The sequence below is a fragment of the Odontesthes bonariensis genome, chromosome 3 (assembly GCF_027942865.1).
Source record: "Odontesthes bonariensis isolate fOdoBon6 chromosome 3, fOdoBon6.hap1, whole genome shotgun sequence".
NCBI lineage: Eukaryota > Metazoa > Chordata > Actinopteri > Atheriniformes > Atherinopsidae > Odontesthes > Odontesthes bonariensis.
In genome coordinates this window covers 13488995-13505638 of record NC_134508.1, presented here as the reverse complement: position 1 = coordinate 13505638, position 16644 = coordinate 13488995, and the positions used below count along the sequence as shown (strand labels likewise).

The window sequence follows — 16644 nt, the reverse complement described above, 5'->3', positions numbered from 1 at the left end:
TGAGAGGATGGTCGGGATACCTTTTGATTCCGCTAATTCAATTTGATGGAAAAACAAATACACTGGGGAAGTGGGAGACAAGAAATGAGTGGGAGTTGTAGGGGGATGGGGGGGGTGAAGAGATAGATAGTTACATGGAGCACAGAGAGGGAATATGTGGTGGTGGTGAGCGAGGTTGGCGAGTACAAACAGAAGAGCAGAGGGGGGAAAGAAAAGGAGGTAGGGAGTCGAGATGAGTTGAAACATCCAGTTCCAGGTTTAAGTCATAAACCTCTCGGTGCTCTGATCTAGGTGGCCACCATGTTCACCCCGCCGACGCATCCGAGATCTCTCCTCTTCATCCCTTCTATGGAATGCCACTTTGATAGTGAAGATAAGTAACTTCCTATTTTATGGCTTTTTTGTGTCACATAATTCAGGATGTGAGTTAGGAGGGGATGTCTCGCCCAGTGTAACTATTGGTTTAGAGAGGCCTGGTGAGTAAAAAGTTTACAAAGCCCTCACTTTAACAGAAACTGCATGAATTTAATGGGGTAGGAAATGGACCAACAGTGGCATATGCTGACAATTAAACACATGAAACCAAAGTGTGCTTGTTGCGTCTGGCTTCTCACAAATAACAGAAAATTTTAAAGAAAAGGTTTATAGAAATGGCAGGATTTAAACAAACCCACCTTCAAAGAAGAGGGCAGATGGAAATGTTGTAAATATGTTCTCATGGAGTGAACATGTTCTTATTAGCGACTGTGACTCTGTTTGTTGCGGCCATGTGTAACATGACCTACACCACCACCTTCTGACTTCACTGTGCAGTTTATTTTATTTGTGCCACACCAGTTTATGCTTACATTCTCTATGAAGTGACATGTCAGAAGTTTCACTTTGCATTTGCTTGACAGTTGGATTGACATTAGGCCACTGAACCGATGTGTAGCCCTAAGTCCTCCGTGGTCACACACCATATCAACTTTGCATGTATCTGCACTTGCATGTTCATGTCTGTGTATGGGATCTGGGAGTCACTGGCCTGGCTGACTGCTGTATTATTTTTGGGAGGGCTGCTCCTTCCCTCTGGAGGGCCTCATTGAAGAGTGCTTGCTCTCTGCATCTCCCCCTCTCAGGCTCTGGGAGCCTGGCCAAGCTGTGCTTAGCAGGCTGACTGACTGCAGCAGCGCACAACCCACTGGAGTCGTGGCCTGTACTCGGCCCAGCTCCCACAACTCTGCACTGCACACAGATGGCTAGACGGCTCCCTGGCAGCCGTGTGTACTGTTACATTTTCACTGGTGTTTAGCAAGTGGATCAAGAGGATCCCACCCTCTCAGACAGTCAGATGCAGTCCTCCAGTCCTGTATCCATGTTGGCACAAAAAAGTCGGTGTTAGGGTTTCCGCACTCTAGCATTTGCTAGGTGTACTGGAAACAAAACATTTAACGATACAAATCCCTGAATAAGTATTGTTTACACATTAAACTGCTCAAACCTCTGGGAAACCTCAGCAGATGTGATGAGGGTGGAGGGTTCAGAAAGGGGTAGCTATCTGTTTTTTAGCTTAGACTGTTTAATCGGACAGTTTGTGTTTTGGGTGTGTGAGGGCATGCTGAACTCAGCGATGATGACCTAAAATTGGCCTTAATCGAGAAGACTCATTAGTGGCTAGCCGTGTTCAAAGTTTCTTCAGAAACCCCCCCCCCACAAACACAGACACACACACACACTTTTTTTTCTTATTGTAATCGTCCAAATGGGAGGCAGAGACAGAATGACCAACAAAGAAAGAAGGAGAGTGAAAGACAAACAGTATAAATGGGCGCTCAGAGAGAGAGGGAGCGAAAAAAATAAACAAAGAGAAAGAAAAAGAGGGCGAGATGAGGGAGAAACAGAGTCGACGCCTGCTTCCTGGCAGCCTCAGCTGCGAGCACATCTGTGTGTGAAGGGTTCGAGCAGACCCCCATGTGTTTGCTCAGGTCGCCTGATTGCCTTTCCTTCCTCTTCTCTCTCCCACTAAAGACCCACTGTCCTTCCTCTCACTCCAGTCACCACGGCCAAGAGAGGGAAGGCTACTCCGACTGATGATGGGAGCGAGAGCGGCTCGACATAGCTGAACTCATGACTCAGTATTTTTCACGTCCGAATTTACAAAGAATGTAGCAGTTAAGGGATTTTAAAAAAAGAAGCTTGCATGGATTATTTCCTAAAACAAGGGCGTGAATTGGGATTAGTGCTTGTGTGTGCATATGCATGCGGGTGTGTGCATATGCATGACTGTGTGTGACTCCGGACCCCTTCGCTGGAGCCTGCTGTCTGGGCACAATGGTCCACCCTGGGGCCTTAGCTCCACAAAGAGGCCTTCTCTTAACAACAAGCCATCACAGATAGAGGAGGAGCCTGACCAAAGCATTACCACGCTTTAGGGATCACAGAGCTTTCCTTGATGCATCTGATATCATTTATGATATTAATGACCAGGCACCCTTCATGGGACAGAGAGTTGAGGGCGATTTCTGTATCTGCAGTACCATGCCAACATTTTGGACAATTGAAACTTTGGATTCACATTTATCTAACCCCAGACAGACAACCACAATCATGAAGAAATATATCCAGTGGCAAAGAAGACGCAGAGTCCTACAACATATCAAGTTCAGGTGTACCCAGGAGAATTTTTAAAGGCGATGGATGGTTATCTCCCAAATATATCTTTATTTGTTTATTAGTTAGTTTGTTTTGTTTCACTGCTTCTGGGAATCTGCATTCTGATAAATAAAGCATATTTTATGAACAGTAAGAGTGACAGAAACAGACTTAAGTTCAGTATTAAACTTTATTTCCTTTTCTTTGTAAGATGGAAAAATGATAAAAATGTACAGCTCAGGGACTTTTCATCTAAGACAGGTCAGTGTTTTCTTTACATAATAACCATGAAATTAAAATCTTATGTTTCCATGTGTGTGTCTGATGAAAGCTTAAAGAGTGAAAATAAATTATTGTAGCAATAATTATAACATCAAATATAACAACAATAATAGCAATTAAGCTTTTATAAACACTCTATTTACTGTGTTGGGTTTTTTTGGGTTTTTTTTTTTTCCATAAAACTCTATTATCAAAAACAGGTGAACATTGTGGTTGTGTACAATCCAGCATGTGAAGAGAGCACTGGTTTCTTTGTACTGTTTGTCTGACTGGTTTACAACAGAGGAGCACGAGTTGTGTAGCCATCCCGTGTTCAGGCAGAACGAAAACTTCCAGCACTGAGGAGTCCCTCTGTCTGTCCGTAGCAGTTGTGGGTGACAGCCTGGGGATGGAGGGTGCATGTATCTCAGTATATAACGATATGGTCATGAGGTGAAAACAGCGGTTCTTTTAAGACCTCTCTTGAGTCTCCTGTTACAGGGTCAGGGAGAGGTGGGTACCAAAGTGACTCAGTAAAAATAAGCAAAAAGAATGACAAGCATCTCCATTCACTCCTTTCCTGTTAGCCCCAGTCACCCGGGGACTAGCAAACCCCTCATCACATTAGCTCTTCACAGAGTCCGCTAAAGTCCAGCTCTCTGCAGCGTCCCATCAGTGAGGCCAGGCATGACGCGACCCTCAGTTATTCAGTCCAACTGAAAGTCTCTTCCCTCCAACCACTGGACATGACACAAGTCCGCTCAGCTTTCAAAGTGATGTGGAAGCCATTTAGTGTTTATGGCGATGTGATGGCCCCTACAGGCGTAAGGGGTTCTGGGTTTGAAGGGGCCTCAGTGTGGCTCAGCCCAGACTGGCGAGCGATTGGAGTGGTGGGGGTGACCGAATGAAGGGTGAATAGGCGTGGGAGTGGGCAGCATGTGTCCTGAGTGGCCGAACGGGGGAAGGTGACCCATGTGGGTCATGTGGCTGGTAAGGCCGGGTCCAGCGCCAAAGGGAGAGGCCTTGTCCTGCATGCACTTGGACAGCTCGTCAAAGCCGTCCCCTGCTCGTTTGTTCCTCTTGGACTTGCTGGACATCTTGCGGTTGCGTGTCTGGATGCCTTCTTTCTTCATGGTCAAGGGTCTGTTGACCTACAGAGGAGCAGCACATTAGCTCAAGGCATGCCAGACAAAAGCTGCACTGACATGTGCATGTGAATGATACATTATAGTAGTGAAAGCTTGTTTACTGGCTAATAGATGAAAATGTCAATAGAAATATTTCACATGTTGCACTGCCAATAATTATCTTCATGCTTTTCTGTCATGGTCGTCCAGTAGCCTGTTATGAATTACACCAGCGTGCAGCAAACGTTAAAAATAAGGAGCAGCTGTTTTGCATATCTAATAGATGCGTTATGAGGCGAGTCAGGGGCGTTTTTTTTTTTTTAGCTTTTGTCTAATTGTCTAAACCAAACAGAACCGTCCTGGTCAATATGAATTCATGGGGATGAGGCCAGGCTGGGTTTGAAAGCGGCAGCCTCAGACAAATCCTCATCAGTGTAACCGACGCCGTTACGCTGAATGACAGTCCCACCCGGCTGCCTCTCCTGGGAGTAACGCCCCCCATTGAAACAACGACGGATTAATAAAAAAAGACGACCGGTGGGTTCTGCTCGACAGGGTGAGCAGGCTTTGCTTCCACACGCTCTGTTTCTCTGCTCCTAAATCGATACGTGCTGTCCGCCCACTTAACCAGTTAAGGACCAGCCCCCCTCCCGTTCACCATCACCCCGAACCCCACAGCGCTTGTGTGCGTGTGTGTGTCAGCTACTTACATTGTGCAGTTTAAAGTAAAGGCCGCAGGCGTTACACACCGGGTCTCCGTTCCCGTTGCGCCTCCACAGGGTGGTGGTGGTGGTCTGGCAGTTTGCACAACAGGTGCCTGCCCGTCTAGCCGCGGACTAAAGGAACAAGAAAAAGCAGACATTGTGAATAAAGACCTCCATACATGCCATGTCAATATTTCCGTTTTAGAGGCACCTCTTTGAGGATCGTCTTATACGTGGATCACATCAACGGAACCACTGAAACTGCATTCGAACTTAGCCTATATTGTGATAGAAACCAAATCAATGCACCTTTAATGCTTTCTCTTCTTCTTCTTCTTCCTATTATTTTTAAATGTCTACTTATATATTAGCTTTGATCCCCAAATCATGTGCCGAAAACCACTAAAAATAGCGACGCCCAGACTCCAAAAATTACACAGCTCCGCCATTAAATCAACCGCGTGTATCCTGACCGCCATATAATCAAATTTAGTAAATCATCTCAACAAATGTGGATACATTCTTTACATAGCCAGTTGTTTGTCAAGCTCCCTTTGTGGTAATTGCCTTAATGCAATGCATATAAATAAATATACCGTAGGTTGTAATAATTGAGGCGTGCATCCTGAGCGAGTAAAATTGCTCTTATAAGTGGGATAAGACCCGGTGTGCTTGACATTGCGCTCCTGCGTCCATTACGGATCAATTCTTCACACATAGTAAGAAACATAAGTTTTACATCCAGGAACCCTCCGTTTTCTGTTTTTTATTGAATTTATTTAATAAATACATGCAGCACCCGGGTCCCCCCTTCTAATCAATCTCAGGTGCACTATTTACAATTGTCCCGTAGAACAACGAGAACCTTTTTATAAGATGTTGATTTAAACAAATGTTAGCGAATGCGCATTAAGATTTGACCACAATCCACTGAGAATGTAAAACAGAAGGGGAACATAAATCCATTTATTTTCCAATGCCCGCCCCTTACGCTATGTCTCATCACACATAAGCGGGTCCTCCAGTGTTGTGATAATCTCTTTACAGTATATGTCAGTCCGGCCACAGAGAATGCTGCGCGCTGGTTGAAGGCGGAAACAGCCGGGAGCCTGACTTCCTTATCTGGGCCGGCCAGATATCCGGATAGGAAACAACTGGATGCCCCTTTGAACACAACTCTGAAAAACACTTGAGCTGAAAATGCAAAAGCTGCGGCCACATGGGCCGACCCAGTGGAAAATGTAGGCTAATGGACCTTTCACGTGGAGGAACGACGTGGAGGAGATCAAGGAGCGACGCCACAAAATATATTAGTAAAGAGACGTAGATGGTTCAGAAAGCCCGCCAGAAATAGCTGTAAAAATCGCCAAATAGCGGCCAGTCTCATGGCAGCTGCTGATATTAATGAGGAATGTTTTTTGCTCTGACTGCGTCTACTCATAATTAGTGAGGGTAAATGAAAAAAAGCTCCATTTCTATTCAAGTTGGTTACACCACTAAACTTTATCAGCAACTTTTGTGATTTTTATAAAGCCATGATTAACTGTTACTATTAGGATCATTTTTGTTGCTATTATTGTTGTTATTATTTATATTAGTACTGGTATTAGTAGTAGTAGTAGTACAAGGGGAAAAAAATATGTTTTAAAAAAACAATTAAAAAAACATACCTATAGGAAATACTAAAATAAAAAAAGGAATGGTAAGCATATTTTATCATTAATATAGTCAGGAATAATAATAATAATGTTTTATGCAAATATGTCCTTCTGTTTCAGAGCACTTGGGTAGATGGAGAGATAAAGAGATAGAGAGATAGAGCACAGCTTCAGAGTTGATGTCATAGGTGTCTGAGCGGCTTTGAAACATGTTCAATCCACCACCACCATGCTTTGTGTCCTTGCTGCTTTTCATTTACTCGAGCATGGTGTTAACTGAAGCGGCCTGGGCATCGGTATCAGTAACAGTATCAGAAGTACCAGCAATAATGATAGCAGGAACAATGGCAATAGTAGCTGTATTGTAACGGGCCATGAAGGCGGATCATCGGGGGGTGAGAGGTACAAACAATTCCAGGAAGATCATAGGGAAAATATAACTTTCCTGGAATTGTGCTGCCGGCATCTGCTTTGTGCTCATATTTGGGTGCCTGCTCTCCGAGTGAAGCTACGTAGGGAAAAGTTAAAACTCACCAGTCTCCGTTTGGGCTTGATAAGTGGTCGGTTCTGGCCATTCATCTTGTGGTACAGTCCACAGGCGTTGCACAGGTAGTGGCCGGTGCCATCCCGCCGCCAGAGAGGGGTGGACGTGGCACCGCAGTTTACACATTCACGACCCTCTGCATATAGTTCAAGGGGGGGAAGACAAGAAGAAATTTTATATAATTAAAAAATTCCACCACCTTTCAGAGGCAACACATAACAGCTGCCCAGCGCTGTCAGGCAACTATACAATGGTGGCTGACCCCAGATGGCCGTGTAATATGAAGTCAAAATCTGCCTCATGATGACAAAGTCCATATCAGTGTGCAGGTTTATTAAGCGTGCACGGCTGTTGTGGACACAAACACCTCCATGTAAACCGATCTATAGCAGGGAGACCAGGGACAGCCAGAACATGTCCAGAGGTGTCCAACAAGAAGAATGAGACACACCATCAAATTAGGGCTACATTATTCATCAGCTCAGTCGGCGCTCATTAGAGGAAACATACGTGGATGATGGTGGTATTAAATGTGCCAAACAGTGTTGCAGGGTTTAATGAAAAGCTTGCATGCAACTAGGCCGCAGTAATGACACTGAAATGGCAATCACCCCAACAATATGTAGAGGAAGTTTGTATTGTTTCTAAATGGCAGCTGGACCAGAACTGCTCATTCTTTTCTAAGTAAAGGAAAATAGATTTTTTTAAATCCACTCTCATGCACTTTTCTCTCTCATACAGGTTGGACTGACTTCAAAGAGCCTGTAGCTAAACCAACAATTCATTTAATTCAAGTATCCCTGTCTCCCTAGAGCATCTTCTCATTATCCCTGTTATAATGCCAGCGACACCCAAAGTCCCACCCTTGCTCTTCAATGGAATCTGACCTGAGTAAAAAGCAAGGTTCCTTTTGAAACGCATCTCTGTGCCTTTTTTTTTTATTTTTTTTATGTTCCTTCTCTTCCTCTTAAGTGTTTCGCAAGTCCAACAACCACCCTGAGGAGACTTCATTAAAGCTCTAAATATTCATCAGCAATGACTTACATGTTTTTTCTCTTATGCAATATTTAGTGTTGAAATAGGATGAAAAATAGGAAGGCAGAATGGCTTTGTGCATAAGGTAAGCTGTACGGGGGAAGGAGTTCTGGTCTGAGGCTTGTTCAACAGGAAGCCACAGGACTGTAAGGTATGTCTGCTGACAGCTGAAATGTCATTGTGGCATTTTGTTCAACAATCAATCACCATTACTGGCATTGGGCTTCCACTTTACAGATAAGACGCTTTTTAATGCCGCAGCAGATATGTTTGTGTTACTGAGTCAGGGAGAGTCTGGCCAGCTCGTTTTAAATGTCACAGTGTAACATTTCTCCAGCACAACAGCTCATATTCACTCAGATTAACAGGCGCTGGGCATTTCCCAGGTGTATTTAAGATCGGGATAACAATGGGTGTCAATGTTGATAACTGCACATCTACATTTGGAACAAGCATGTTAACAGTCTGCCGTGTCTGCTGCTGTTATATTTTTTTGTCCATTAATTCAAAGGACCACAGCTGGAACAATGAAGGGAAATTACTAACTCATTACCAGACCGACTTTTTTTTTTTTTTTTTACTCAAATTGGCTGCCCATTAGTGTCTAGGAGAAAAAAAAGTCTTAACTATTCCTCTAAATATCCCTTCCAGCACACCAGGATAATGAATCAGGTGCACGTCCAGACAGTCAAAGAAATGTTTGATTCATTATAAGCAATTTTACCAAGCATAAGGAAACCCAGCTATGTTCATCTTTAACAAGGGTTACTCAACATGCTGCAAGAAAATGCGTTCTCATCCTTCCAGAGAAGCGAGTCCGCGGTAGACTTGCTCAGCTACACTTCATGTCTGTGCACTGGGCCGAGGCCATGCTTAAAAACACAAACAGCAGGGCTCTGTCGCCTGTGTTTTGTTAGTACTGCGGAGAGCGGTGGGCGGGGTGGAGGTCGTGATTTGTTCACTTGGAGGTATACAGGATATGGCAGGAGCCAGGGCGTCGTGACTCCTTTATTTTCTAAGCGCAATAAAGGGCAGATTTGAAAGAAAACAAGCCTGTGGCACGAATAGGCAGCAGTTTATGGTAAAATTCAGCATACACGTGAGGGAGTCGCTGGAAAATGGTGTCCGAGTGTCGTGAGTTTCTATTGGGTTTCATTTTATTTCGTAATATCGCGTGGTGATTTTTTTTTTTTTAATGAAAAAATACCCTTAGATACCCTTAAATCAATTAGTATTGTAATTTGACTTATCCCACTTAATTTGGCCTTAAATCATCCTGATTAGATTGATGCCTTTCATCCTGAAGGAGATTGCTCTGTTAAGTGACCCCGTTAAAGTTGCGAAGACTGAGATGGGCCAAAGATAAGACTTTCCAGGTTACGGTAGTAGAAGCAACCAATGTGGAAATTATGGCTAGTTCTACGTGTAAAAAAAAAGCTTCAAAAGTGTTATATTGATCAGGAATATGATTCTTGTAAGACCCAGCCATCTAAATTACTTTACTTTTTTTTAAGTCAATACCCTCGTGGTGACACACACACACACACACACACACACACACACTCAGCTCAGCATGTTTGACAATAAGTTACACTGCTAATATTTTTTTGAATGATAATGAAAACATATATCCATTGATAATTGACGGCATACACTACACGGTGTAATGCTTCACCGTTCAGCTGAATAAAGCATATCCACTGAATTAGGCCTTATCAATTTGATCTGCCATCTGGTTATGGGGGAGAAGCACACGTGCGACTCACCTGAGCTCGACCTGGCTTTGCTTTTGCATTTGGGGGTAAAGCTGGAGGAAGACCCGCCGAGCAAGCTGCCGGGGTGGAAGAGACTGCCACTGTACTCGTGGGGTGTGGGCAGAGAGTAGGTAGGGTAGGTCGGGATGGGGTGATGCGTGGCCTGAGCCTGGCTGTTCATCGAAGCCAGGCCGCTGCGGAGCGGACTGCAGCTCTCCATTTTCATGCCGTCCGTCAGCGACCCCGGGTACTTGATCGACTCCTTTTCGTCCATCCTGGCCGAGGTGGAGGTGGGAGAGGTAGGACCGGGATCCGGGGACACGTCTTTTGGAGGGGTAGGGGGGAAGCTGTAGAGATGCGGGCTGGAGTGGGAGGCCGGAGTGAGCGAAGACACAGAAGCTGTGCCGGTGCTGCTGCTGCAAGGGTAGCCGGTGCCGGCGTGGTGAAGGCCGGGTTTGCTGAAGTGGCCGACCGCCCATGCGTTATGGTGGTGCGCAGCGGACAGGGCAGCTTTCCCAGGGTCAAGCCAACTAATACCGGGACTGTGGATGAGGTGCGGCCGGCAAACCTGATTCCCAGCGAGGCGAGCTGAAAATCCACAATAATCTATTAATTCATTTTGTCATTATAGTCAATTTAACTCCACATCTAACCCAAATATTGCCAATCGTTTGCAAAGCTGAAAAAAACGATCTTACCAGTTAAACGCCCGAAATTACTCAAATCCGACATTTAGTTCCAGATGTAGATGTAGGCTAATATTCTGATAATAAATTTCAAATTGTCTCTTGATAACAATCGCTTAATCATCCAAAAAATAGTTTTCCTGAAATGACAATAGCCTCACACATCTCACCTATGTAAGAGTTAATACAGAGGCGCGCTGGCAGCAGAAAACAGATAAAAGTAGCTCCACGTCTGGGCAGTATCTTTTCATCCGTAGCAGCTCTCGGACTAAAGATTGTTATTAGTAAATTTGCGGTTTTTATTTTATATCCGGGAAGTGCCTCTCTCTCCCTCTAGAACCCCTGCCCAAACAGAGAGGGGTTAAGTGACATACTTCCCTTTCCTCTCGCTGTCATTTGCTAGAAATCCCTTTTATGTTGCTGAATTGGCCCAGAAAAGTCAAGAGGGACTCTTTTTTTTTTCTTTTAGAACAATTTGCTACAGAGCCCACTGTATTAACTGCAAGGCCATTTTTTTCTTACAGAAAATGATCCACACAAATAAAATGCAAAACATTTTGTCCTATATCGTATGGGTTACATAATTAGTAATTACTTTAAATTATTATTCTTTTTTTTAACCCAGCATGTTACTCTTCACCTCATACTGTAGTTGCATCATAAACTTGAGCGTATCTCACCGTGTGCTTGGCTGTATGTGACCCTTGCCCGGGAGTTGGTGTAGTACGGGTTCCCTTGCGAGTCCAAGTGGTTCAGAAACATGTCAACTTCGTCCTGGGGCAGCAAAGGCGCCATGGGCTCCATATAGTTGTGGCTCAGACTGTGGTGGTGAGAGTCCGGGTGCTGGCCGTTCAGCACTGCGTGATGGTGCGCCATCCACCGAGACTGATCTGCCGCTGCGACCTCCATGGCTGAGCCGTCCCTCTCCTTTCCTCTGAATGCGTCTCTACTTAGGCAGCGTTTGCTCCAAGTGGAAGTTCAGTCCTCCTTACAGTATATGTCCTTAGCTGTAAAAGTCTCAACTGCGTTTATTTGCTTCGCAAATAGATTCATTAAATAACACGTTGTCCTTCTCTCTCCTCAGTGATACCTGCAAAGAGACGAAGACATAATGTTAATCTATCCTTCCATGAAAACAAGAGGCACCCATTATTTTTTTCTTCTAAATCTTAAAGTATCAGATGACATGTCAAATAAACTTTGCATAATTTAGTGTCCTTGTGATCACAGGTTGAAAACAAAGTAAAGCGCACAGCCGCCTCCACGTCGATGCAAAATTGATCCCGTGTCGGCATTGAGAAAAAGAAACAAGATTTTTCCGGGGATACCTGTTGCAGTTTTGATCAGCTGACGGCAAATGCAGCCTGGATGTGTAAAACCTCTTGATCCGCGTAGTGCTCAGTCTCATTAATGAGATGTGGAGCAGACTGATGCGACCGGCGCCAGTAAATTCCCATATCAAGCGACGTGGGGCGGAGCGTCGCTCTGGGCCAATGACATAGCACCCTGCCACAATTGGGCTCGCTGCATCCCAGCTCTCCCTCTTTTCAATTTCAATTTCCCTGCACCGAAAAACTAAAAGACTTATCAATCAGCAGTGTAATTTCTCTGGGGTCTCTCTCTCGCTCTCTCTTATGAAGCACAAACGGAATGAACAATCGGCTCATGATAATCAGCTTTTTTGAGCAGCAAGTTATGAGTCTAAAGACAGGCGTGTATCATGGAGGGGAATTCGGTTTGCTCAAGGTACAGTATGACTTACTATGACACTGAGTTTAAAAAAAACACAAAAAACATTATTATATTTATTATAACGTTATTATGACTTTATTATAGTTAAACATATATTGAAATCCATCCCGAGGATGCCCTTAAACCACAGTTCGATGATATTTTATGAGTTTGGGGTGATACTTTGAATTTGCACCCACTCGCAAAACTTTTTCCCTTTGATGACTGCGGCTGCTGAATGGGCCAAACGCTGCAACTGATAATAATTGTGTTGTTTTTTCTCATACTGATGTTATGTAAATAAACAGCTATTCCAGCACCTTTAAAACCAACAGAGGAGGAGTCGATTTATGACCCCAAAATTGGCCCCATTGTTGTGAGCACCTAATTGTCTTTAATCAGGAGCAGGACATTCCTCTTGTGAAAGCAGGGGGTTTGTCTCCGGGACAGAGCACTTAAATACAGTTTGCATGCCAATGGCGCCGCGAAACCAGGGATGGGCCCACAGCCTCACCTGTGATAACCAGGGGGTCAAAGTGTCTCCTAACCCCCCCCCCCCCCCCCCTTAAAAACTCCTAAAAAGACTTTCAGCAAATAGAAGCATAGGTCAAACAGAGGCACGTGTCTGCACTATTTCATTTAATTTGAAGAAATGCTTCGCTTGTGTAAAAGGATCAGTACGCACGTAGTTTTACTGTGCTTTCCCGCATTGACTCTGTGTCTGTGCGTGTGTGTGCGTGCGTACGCCTTTGTGTGATTGACAAGGTATAATTGGAGGGTTCTCGCAGGCTAGACTATCAGCCACGCCGACGCCTGGACCTGACGTCACAGCATCACTGTAAGAGATGGGGGTGGTCACGTAAAGCTTCGCGTACCTGAGCGAATTCTCCAGGTAAAAATCCCCTCATAAGTCTGCTGGAAAGATGTAGGTCATTAGACCACATTCATTTTCTGATCTGATGTCATACCTGCTGTGAACAATGTGTGTGCGTGTCAGTCATCAGACAGTAAATCACTGGCCTGTTGCCAGGGGCAGCGAGTTGAGGAGCTCAGCCCTCTGATCTTGTCAACTCTTAAAATCAACAAATTAGTGAGTGTGCCCAGCAGTAGCCGGCCAGCTACTGAAGGAACTGACATTCCAGTGACAACATGCAACATTTGGCAGGTGGAGTGAGAACATGCTTAATTCAACATTTTGTCCTTTACACATACTACGATGCAATTCATATTTGATCAGTCATCAATAGTGCATTACTCCCAGCGATTAAATGCTGCCTGTCACACATCTTTGAACAAGAAGCCACAATGACTCCCTCTGTCTGTGCCTGAATGAGCTGCCAGTGATGCTGTTGATCATGGCTTATAGTGAAAGGACACTTTATATTCACACTGTAACATATCACTTAACCAAGTGGTCAGCCCGTGTTGTCTGTGGTGCATTCTGCATTAAGCACCGGGCCTTGGAGAGAGGGTCAGGCTCAGGAGAGCTGCTGCAGCACGCCCATTGTTGTTTGCATGTTTGCCAAATGGATTACTCAGCAGGCTTTAGCTCTCTGTAATTTATACCTTCATTAATCCCATTTGTATCTGTGCTGGAACAAAAGATGGGAGAGTGTGACGGAGGTTTTGTGGTGGTGGAGGTGCTGTTGCTTTCTCTCTGCCTTTCTCAAGGACACAGCAGTATTGTTTCACCAGGGATGCTATCCTAAACTGGAGAACACTATCCTTCTCACAACACCTCCTGAGCAGGGGTGAGAACAGTGAGCAACAACTGTATCGCTGTGCAGCCACAGTGGCTAATGAACAACAAGATTATCATTCCGATCCATGCTGTTATTAAATAGGATTGGCTTTATCTACCTGTTTGTTCCCATTGGCCACGGTCATCCATCATTATCCGGAGTGGAGGTGTGTGACTGCAGTGGCCGACTCTGTGTGTGTTTGGTGAAGGGGGGAGTGTGAAGAGCCACAGTGGGCCTTGTGAAGATAAGCAGAGCCAGAGAGAAGAGAATGACACAAACCAGCTGAAGCATTATTGTCCCCTTCACTCGCGGCTAATTAGATCGAGCCAGGGCACTGGGGGGCTTTTTAGACACAAGCACCCAGACACAAGACCATATAACTGCTGAGAGAGGGGCCTGGACGGTGCTACAAGAGCAGCACTCACTCCCATTTAAGTAGTTTGAGCTCGAAATAATAACATTTCAGAGAAAGGGAAAGGGGCATGGACTGCACGCTTAACAAAAGGAGATTGTAGACCAGAAGGCAAGCTCTCATTGGAGCTAGAAAAAGTTCAGTATAATTCTGTAACAGTTTGAACAGCTCCTCAGCAATGCTGTTAAGTTGTTGTTGTTGTTGTTGTTTGTTTTTTTTACTCGTCTCCTTTTAATTCACAAAGTTATCTACAAAGCCTCACACACAATCAGCTTCCCTTTAGTCTATTTTTATGCACATAAAGCGTCATGCAGACAGCGGCGCAGGTAATAGGTTGGCGTAAAAAAGGTGTATTCACTCCAGCCCCTGCATGCCTGTGGAGACCCCAGCCCGCCCCTGTCTCTGCTCATCCATTGTACCGATGTGATTGCTCTTTCTGCGCATGAAAAATGAGCGCTCCAGCCATTCTGCATTTTGAAGCGTGACAATTGAATACTTTTGTCGCTGCTAATATAAACCTGATGACACACTAAACCGCTGCTCGATCGAGGGTTTATTCCAGGAGCAGAGCACCTTGCCCACAGCGACATGGGGCGGCTATAAAAACTGATTATTGGGATTTACATGTCCGGGTGCATTCTTCGAAATTTTTAGAACCTCACATGAAAGACGCCTGTTATTATTATTATTATTATTACTATTATTATTATTATTATTAATAAGAGAAGGTGTGTTAATTAGCATTTTAATAGGCTACAGACTTCACTCGTTTTGTTATTTGATCATTTTGGAAAAAAGCTAAAAAAAAAAAATAATTCCATTGAATATATACAGATAAAAAACACAGCCTCGTCATAATAGTGTAATAGTGATGGCTACTGGGCGAGCAAATTAACTCAGTAATGAGACGTATTTTACATCTTAATATCAGAATATGTATTGAATTAAATATTTAGGATACATTTAGGCTATTAACAAATCACGCGCCTGATCCTTTGAAGCGGTTGCTGCTATTGTTGCCTCTTAGATCCCAAATAGCAACGATAGTTCCTAAATAAATGTTGAAAATGTCCAAAAAGACAATTCACTCACCACTCGCAGGTTACGTGAAACGTTTGGTAGCTCTTTAAAGTCAGAGAGAGTCCAGGGAAAGTGCGTCCATCCGATTCACTGCGCAGATGCGGGCATTCTTACCAAAAAAAAAACAAAAAAAAACGATAAAGCAAAAATAAACGAGCGATGCAGAGCAGTGTCCGCGGGCTGTCGGGGCTGTTTTCAATACGCGGTGGCCTCCGGTCGCTGCTCTCCGTGTCATCCGCGGGCAGAGAACAGTGAGTCTCTGCGCTCAGCGTCTCTCTCCTCTCTCGCTCTGCGCAAAGCTCTCTGAATATGAGCAAAAACTTCTGCGGCTGTGAGAGGCAGCGGGCACACAGTAACGTAATGGCACGTCAGCCTGCAGCTTGTCTTCCGGGTCCCGGTGAAATACAGCATCTGGCAGCAGTACCTGTTCCCGAGAGGTGATCAACAGAGTTGGAGTCACATATTTTTAGTTCAATTCCCCTCAGAGCTTCTGGGAACGTAGCTTTTTGTGTGTGTGTGTGTGTGTGTGTGTGTGTGTGTGTGTGTGTGTGTGTGTGTGTGTGTGTGTGTGTGTGTGTGTGTGTGTGTGTGTATGTATGTGTGTGTATGATAGTGGTTATGTGGAGACAGTTAAATAAAAAGAACCAAATTATTGTTTCATTGAGCAAATTGTGCGAGTATTTTGTAGAATGTTTCAGATTATTTTTTATTTTTTTCACTTTCTTTTTGTCCTTTTTTTTTTAAATGGCTTCCTGTTGGTGACAGAAAAAGTTGCCTTTTGAACAAAAAAGTTGGGAAATGCCAGTAGCTACTGCTTACCCCGTAAACCACTCTGTTGTTGTAACATTTGTTTTGATCACAACTTCCCTTTTTTCCACCCTCAGTTTTTGAGAACACTTCAATTTTGGGGAAGCCCGACAACCTCTCTCCTAATTGACTTTGCCCCCCTCGGATTTCGCAGCTTCGCCCGCTGCCCCCTCCCCCGCCCACTGTGTTAAATGTGCTGAAGAAAAAAAAAATAGGCCTCCCTCCCTCCTTGTCCCCTCTCTATGCTTTATACCCTCATACAGCAGCAACAACTTTGTAAAACATGCAAAGCCTCCAAAATCTCCTGCACGCGACCTGGGCTCGTGCGCGCCGCCAGAGCCAGGCAGGTGCAAGGAGCGCGAGGACCTCTGCAACTCGGGGCTCGTGCTCCCCAGAGTGCACACGCACACAAAAAGAGAGAGGAAAGAAAAGAAATGTGAAGTCTGACTGAATTAGGGGCATTTGTTTG

At 44.6% G+C, this 16644-nt stretch overlaps 1 protein-coding gene across 4 annotated transcripts; it reads right to left on the bottom strand.

Annotated features, from left to right (window-relative positions):
• Positions 1-2805: 2805 nt before the first annotated feature.
• On the bottom strand, positions 2806-15720 carry gata2a (GATA binding protein 2a). Of its 4 annotated transcripts, XM_075460397.1 has the most exons (7): positions 15381-15720; positions 13995-14111; positions 11084-11493; positions 9731-10305; positions 6919-7077; positions 4733-4858; positions 2806-4046 (listed from the first exon to the last, which is right to left on the bottom strand). In XM_075460397.1, exons 3-7 carry the CDS (start codon positions 11310-11312, stop codon positions 3747-3749), a joined length of 1389 nt encoding a protein of 462 aa, XP_075316512.1. In that variant the 5' UTR covers positions 11313-11493; positions 13995-14111; positions 15381-15720; the 3' UTR covers positions 2806-3746. The 4 variants fall into 4 exon arrangements, with proteins under 4 accessions (XP_075316512.1, XP_075316511.1, XP_075316513.1 ...); XM_075460396.1 differs by lacking the exon at positions 13995-14111; XM_075460398.1 differs by lacking the exons at positions 13995-14111; positions 15381-15720 and adding an exon at positions 11732-11853 and having other exon boundaries at positions 6919-7064; positions 9730-10305.
• Positions 15721-16644: the final 924 nt, after the last annotated feature.

Coding starts and splice junctions, on each gene's coding strand:
- gata2a (XM_075460397.1), bottom strand. CDS start 11,312: ATGGAGGTCGCAGCGGCAGATCAGTCTCGGTGGATGGCGCACCATCAC. Junction 4,859..6,918: donor TCAAGCCCAAACGGAGACTG/GTGAGTTTTAAC, acceptor TTGTTCCTTTAG/TCCGCGGCTAGACGGGCAGG. Junction 4,047..4,732: donor TTTACTTTAAACTGCACAAT/GTAAGTAGCTGA, acceptor GCTCCTCTGTAG/GTCAACAGACCCTTGACCAT.